The 6,621-nt window shown below is 50.2% G+C and overlaps 1 protein-coding gene across 1 annotated transcript in view; it reads left to right on the top strand.

The window, feature by feature from the left end:
- Positions 1-4,301, top strand: part of SUN5 (Sad1 and UNC84 domain containing 5) — an 18,773-nt gene extending 14,472 nt beyond the window's left edge. The window contains 7 exon segments of the mRNA XM_019645693.1: positions 399-409; positions 582-660; positions 1,694-1,809; positions 2,424-2,591; positions 3,106-3,192; positions 4,147-4,273; positions 4,276-4,301. Coding sequence (XP_019501238.1) covers positions 399-409; positions 582-660; positions 1,694-1,809; positions 2,424-2,591; positions 3,106-3,192; positions 4,147-4,273; positions 4,276-4,301 — 614 coding nt within the window.
- The last annotated feature ends 2,320 nt before the right edge of the window (positions 4,302-6,621 follow it).

The following is a 6,621-nucleotide window of genomic DNA, read 5'->3' as shown; positions in this document are numbered from 1 at the left end:
TTGAACAAGTTACCCTTTTGTGCCTCAGTCTTCTCATCTTTAAAATGGGGATGATAATCATACATACCTCTTACAGTTGCTGTGAGAGGATAAGAGTGAACCTATGTGATGCTGAGGAGTCCTGGCACATAGCAGCAACTTCACACGTCTTAGCTCTAAGCGTCACAACATTGGGCGGTGGACACGATTATTGTCCCATTTTACAGATGAGAAAATTGAGACTCAGGGGGCCAGTAACTAGCCCAAGGCCCCACAGCAGTAAAGGTATGCCTGACTCCAAGCCCCCTGTCCTTAACTTCACTGAGAATCTAGTCCCAAGTGTGACACCCTGCACGGTGGGTGAAAGCACTGAGCGAACAACCCAATGGGTAGGGTGAGGATGGCTCTGTGTCCCCTAGGATTTCTCACAGTAAAGGCTGGGTGGTCCTGTGCGTGGACCAGCCACAGTTTCCACAGGCAGGGGTGAGCAGATAGGGACAAGACAGTGTCCTGCAGCCGCCTGTCACCTGGTGTGAACACACCTGTGGACCATGATCTGTAAGGACACATCAGTGCATAGCTTGTGTTTTCTGCCTTTTCAGCAGAAAATGGCCCAGAAAATAATGAAGATGATACAAGGAGATTACATTGAAAAGCCAGACTTTGCCCTAAAGTCTATAGGTAAGGAACCCCTGGCCCCAATCTGCCCACCTCAAGTTTCCTCAGAAACGCTTCAGAGAGTAGATTTCAGTTCTGGTCCTGTGCACTTTCTGCTGCTAGGAAGTTCATCCTCAGAGCTAACCTCTGCTCCCCAGCTGATTTTCTTGCTACACTTTTCTGTTTTCTTTAATGGGGGCTGAGGCAGGGAGGGGAGGCCTCCATCGTTCCTCCACCCACTCACCTTCCTCCAAACCTAGAGGTCAGCAGCGCCAGCCCTGTCCCAGGTTGGAGAGACTAACTACCTAAAAAACCAACACAGGCCCAATTATGGTTGGGAATTGGTGCTTCAGAAAAATAAAGCAGGTGGCTGGGATAGAGGGGACCTGGGGAGAAAGGCGTAGGGGAGGACATTTTGGCTGAAACCTGGTGAGGAGGGAAAAGTGTTCCAGACCAAGGGAACCTATGTGAGGATGTGAGGATGTGACAGGAGCGAGTGAGGGTGCATGAGAGGAAGTGAAGTGGGGCCCACAGGGCGGGTTGCCCCGCCCTCTCACCAGCTGACCCAGGTATCCCCAGGCCCAAGGAGATGTGGGGTCAGAGGACGTCAGCTTAACCTCTCAGGGGCCAGAGACCCCTCCTCTGGGAAATGGGTATAATGATAGCCACAGTAATAATAACAAGGCTGACATAAGTGAGTGCTGACTCTGCACTAGGAACTGTTTGTGGACCAACACTTTGGTATATTAAGTCATTTTGACCTCACAACAACCCTATGAAGTGGATGCTATCTAGCATACTACTACTGGGTTGTCGGAAAAGTCATGACACATTCTTGCAACGAAAAACATGGAAAAAAATGTCATGACTTTCCCGACAACCCAATATTATTGTTACTATTATGATTCCCGTTTCCCAGAACATTGAGGTTCAGAAAGGGCCAGTGACTTGTCCAAAGTGCTCGCCTAGTATCTAGTCAGTGCCCAACCCGTGAGGCCCCCTCCTCCAGGCAGAAGCCGGGGCTGCTCTGCTGAGCCCCGCTCTACCTCTCGTGCAGGAGCGTCCATTGACTTTGAGCAAACGTCAGCCACGTACAACCACGACAAGGCTCGCTCCTACTGGAACTGGATCCGGCTGTGGAACTATGCACAGCCCCCGGACGTGATCCTCGAGGCAGGGGGCATAGCGGGACCATGGGGGAGTGGCAGGGATAATGGGAGAGTGGCAGGGATGTGGTCAGGGGTCTGGGGACAGCAGGTGAAAGCTGAGGTTGGGGGTAACAGTGAAGGGAGTGGGGCCTGGGGCGGGGTTCAGAGTAGGAACAGGAGACCGATGAGGCAGGGGCAGGGGGCAGAGGAAGGGGACAACTGAAGGCAGAGGTTGAGGAGTGGTCAGGAAGCCAGGGCAGGAGGCAAAACAGTGGAGATGGAGGTGCGGGGGGCAGGGGGCGGGTAGGAAACTGGGTAGGAGCAAGGAAAAGGCACAGGGACAGGGGCAGCCTGTCCCTTGAGGGAAGGGGGCCCCCACCCATCCCTCAAGACTGAGGGTCGGAGAACCCTCAGGGCCCCCAAGCAGACGCCTGTCCTCACTGCACGGAGCAGAGGGGACGGCTCATCCTTGCTGTTGGAAGTCGAGATAGCTTCCTGGAGGTGGTGGCACTTGAGCCAAGCTTTGTAGACCAGAAAGCTCTGGCTCATCCAAGGAAGTCTAGGAGATTCAGGGTGGGATGAGGAATCCGCCCTCACCCACCCGCTCAGCATAGCCCCCATTGCATCTGTCCCTTCCAGCCCAATGTGACACCTGGCAACTGCTGGGCCTTCTCGGGTGACCGCGGCCAGGTGACCATCCGACTGGCCCAGAAGGTCTACCTGTCCAACCTGACACTGCAGCACATCCCCAAGACCATCTCACTGTCAGGCAGCCTGGACACTGCCCCCAAAGACTTCGTCATCTATGTGAGTACACCCCGCAGGGAGCAGTGCTTACCTAAGGGGACAGTCTCATAATGGCAGTATTTCAGGCACTGTGATAAACTGTGCAATCCATGCAGGCTACAGGGGCTAGATGAGGCTTTGGTAAGCCTGGGAATGGCCAGGGTCAGGGTCAGATCTTGGCCTTCAAGGATAGGGGATAAACAGCTACCCTATTTCAAACCAAGCTTTTCAGAGCCAATTTAGTTTTCAGAGACCACTGAGCCCCACTTCACTGATAAGGAAACTGAGGCCCAAAGAAGGGTCAGGGAAACACCCAAATCCTACAAGTCAATAGCAGAGTTAGAAGTGGACCCTCAGCCTTCTGACTCTCAGTCCAGTGTTCTTTCCTATCCATTACTCTGTGCTTCGATGGAATGGTCCCCAAAGAGGTAGGGAGCTCCCTATTCTGGGAGGTGTGCAAGTCTGCTAGAGAAGGGTGGCACCCCCTACAGGCCTTCCTGTACCTGACACTTTCTCCGTGGTTCTGATTCCACAGGGTATGGAAGGCTCCCCTAAAGAAGAAGTGTTCCTGGGGGCATTTCAGTTTCAGCCAGAAAACATCATTCAGATGTTCCAGCTCCAGGTACCTAAGAAAAGCCGCCCATGCTGAGTACCTATGGGATGCACACTGTGTGCAGGGCTCTACCCAGGGGACCCCACTTCATCCCCCAACAGCCCCAGAAGGTGCACAATTATCACTAACTCTCTTGACATATGAGGAAACTGAGGCTCAGAGTGAGGGCCCCACTGCACAGTGCCAAGAGTGGGACCCTGAGGAGATCCACCAGCCAGTGGCGGCGCTCAATTGCCCTCGTCTGCCCAGGAGCCCTCCCCGGAGCAGCAGATCAAATGCTGAGCAGGAGGGGCCTGTGGGGCCAGGGATGCTGGCTTCAAACTTAGTGTCTCACCACTGGGAGATCCATTCTCAGCACTGGGTCCAATCATAATTAGAGAAACTGAGGCCTGGAGGGGCGGGAGCTGGGGACAGAAGCAGGACAAGAGGGGTGACTGCTGGAATGGCCCTGAGACTCGGCGGAATGTCTAGGCTTGGGAATCAGGTCAACACTGGCCCAAATCCTGACCCAACCACAAATTCTGTGTGATCTGGGCCATCCCCTTTCTCGCTGGGCCTCAGTTTCCCCTTGTGTAATTCCCTGGGAGGTCGAGACCATCCAGTCCTGAACATCTGCTATGTGCCAGCTGCCAGTAAGCCGTCCAGTTCCAAGATCTCCTTTCCAATTCACAGCAACCCTGGGAAGCAGATATTACCATTCCCACCTCACAGAGGGGGAAGCAAAGCCCAGATGAGCCAGGGTCCCGAAACTGAGACACAGTATGTCTGTCCTTCTGGCCTCAGCACCTTCCATCCCAGCCCCTGAGGCTCAGCTTCTGTGTGGCCCTGGGACTGTTCATTCCCCTCTCTGAGCCTCAGTTTCCCCTCCTATGAAATGGATCCGTTCTACTCCCAAATGCACTTCTGGACAGGCAGAGTGGGGGCCGAGGGGGGAGCTGCCCCATGTCTGTGACTCTCTTCCAGAACCAGCCGTCCCGGACTTTTGGAGCAGTCAAGGTGAAGATATCAAGCAACTGGGGGAACCCACGCTTCACCTGCCTATACCGCGTGCGAGTGCACGGCTCTGTTACCCCACCCAGAGATCAGCCTAACTGAGCCCCTATCCTGAGAGAGATTAAAGTTTATTCTTCACGTCGCAGCCCAAATCTATGTGTCTTTGCCTCAGAGCGTGAGAGTGGGCTAGCATTTGACGTCTGAGGCCACGGTTAGCAATTATCAATTATGTTCTGGGTGCCCATGTACCCTCGCAACAGCTCCATGAGGCCCCATTTCACAGATGGGGACAGTGAAGGTTCTGAGCAATAAAGTGACTTGCCAAAGGTCACAGCCAGGAAATGACAGCACGAGGATTCAAATCCAGGCAGTCGGACGCCTGTACATGAGTCATCTCCCTGGCTTCAAGTCGAGCTCTGCCCCTGGCCCAGGTGTGACCTTGAGCAAGACCCAGCTCTCTAGGGCTTCAGTCTCCCCATCTGTACAATGGGGACAGGATTATGGCTGTTATAGCAGATGAGGTGAGAAATGAGAAAACCCACCTTGGAGTGTTTCAACATCATACAAATGATTTACTGTGTGGCGTTAGGCAGGAAAAATACCCTCTCTGGAGCTCAGTTTTTCCATGTATAAACATTTCTGTTTCCTTTTGTGCATCAAAAGACAACATTAACCACATAAAAAGGCAACCCACAGAATGGAAAAAAATATTTGCAAATCATATATCTGATAAGAGATTAATAAACAGAATATAGGGCCGGCCGAGTGGCGCGATGGTTAAGAACTGGCTTGGGACGCTAGAGGGCCCCAGTTCGGATCCCACATATGAGGGCCAGTGACACTGCCCTCTACAGCTAAGATGCTGAACGGCGGCTCAACCTGGAGCTGGGCTGCTGTGGGTTGCCGGCGACGGCGTGGGCTGCAGCCCCTGTGGCAGTGGGTTGCCATGGGCTGCCGTGTGTGGCCAGCAGCCAGCGTGAGCGGCCAGCAGCCGCGGTGAGCAGCCGTCCAGAAGCCGGCGACTGATGTGCCTCGCCCAGGAAGAGCACAATGATGGTGCCAACTTGGGCCAGTGGGGCGACGTCCTCCGCAACTAGACTGAGGAACGAAGGGACAGCAACTTGTCTGTTCCCCTTCCCCCGATTCCCCAGCACTGTTCCCATCCCCCCAATTCCGCAATAAAAATCTTTAAAATAAAATAAAATAAAATAAAATAAACAGAATATATAGAGAACTCCTAAAACTCAGCAACAAAAAACAAACCAATTCGAAAATGAGCTAAAGACTTCAACAGACATTTCTCCAAAGAAGATATACAAATGGCTAATAAGCACATAAAAAGATGTTCAATATCTCTGATCATTAGAGAAAGTAAAACCTAAACTACCATGAGATACCACCCCACACCCATTAGGATGGCTACTAGCAAAAAAATAGAAAATAGTAAGTGTTGAATAGGATGTGGAGAAATTGAAACCCTTCTGCACTATTGGTGGGAATGTAAAATAGTGCAGCTGCTGTGGAAAACAGTATGACAGTTCATCAAAAAATTAAAAATAGAATTACCATATGACCCAGCAATTTCACTCCTGGAATTGAAAGAATTGAAAGCAGGGTCTCAAAGAGGTATTTGTACACCCACGTTCATAACATTATTCACAATAGCTAAAGTGTGGAAGCAACCAGGTGTCCATCAATAGATGAATAGATAAACAAAAATGTACATACAATAGCATATTATTCAGTCTTAAAAAAGAAAGGACATCCTGACACATGCTACAACATGGATGAAACTTGAGGATGTAATGCTAAATGAAACAAGCCAGTCACAAAAAGATAAATACAGTATGAGTCGCATTATATGAGATTCATAAAACAGAGAAAATCATAGAGACAGAAAGTAGAATGATGGTTGCTGGGGCTGGGGGTGGGATGGGGAGTTATTATTTAATGGGTACAGAGTTTCAGTTTTACAAAATGGAAAGAGCTATGGAGATGGATGGTGGTGATGGTTGCACAATATTATGAATGTATTTAACACTACTGAACTGTACACTTAAAATTGTTAAGATGGTATGTTTTATGTTGTAAGCATTTTACCACAATAAAAATTGAGGGGGTGGGGAAGTTATAAAATACCTTAAATTCTGTAAAGGAGAAAATCTGGGATATTTTGGAAACTAAGAAAATCCTATAAATTCTGATGGCATGTTTCATGTCATTACTATATAGTATTAGATTGCAGATGTAATGTTTTTATTAAGTTTCTGTTCCCTGAACCTGTCACTCGTATTTCGCATGCATAATCTTTACCATAGCTGAGCCCACCTGTTATAGTATTTATGTGAGAGTTTACAGAAATGCTAAAAACAGTATCTATCTAACTGCCAGAACCTATCATGACTCCGCCCATGGAGTTGTCAGCGCAGTGCAGGGCACACAGCA

The sequence above is a fragment of the Hipposideros armiger genome, unplaced genomic scaffold (genome assembly GCF_001890085.2).
Source record: "Hipposideros armiger isolate ML-2016 unplaced genomic scaffold, ASM189008v1 scaffold_94, whole genome shotgun sequence".
Taxonomy (NCBI): Eukaryota; Metazoa; Chordata; class Mammalia; order Chiroptera; family Hipposideridae; genus Hipposideros; species Hipposideros armiger.
This window is presented reverse-complemented; position numbering and strand designations above follow the sequence as displayed.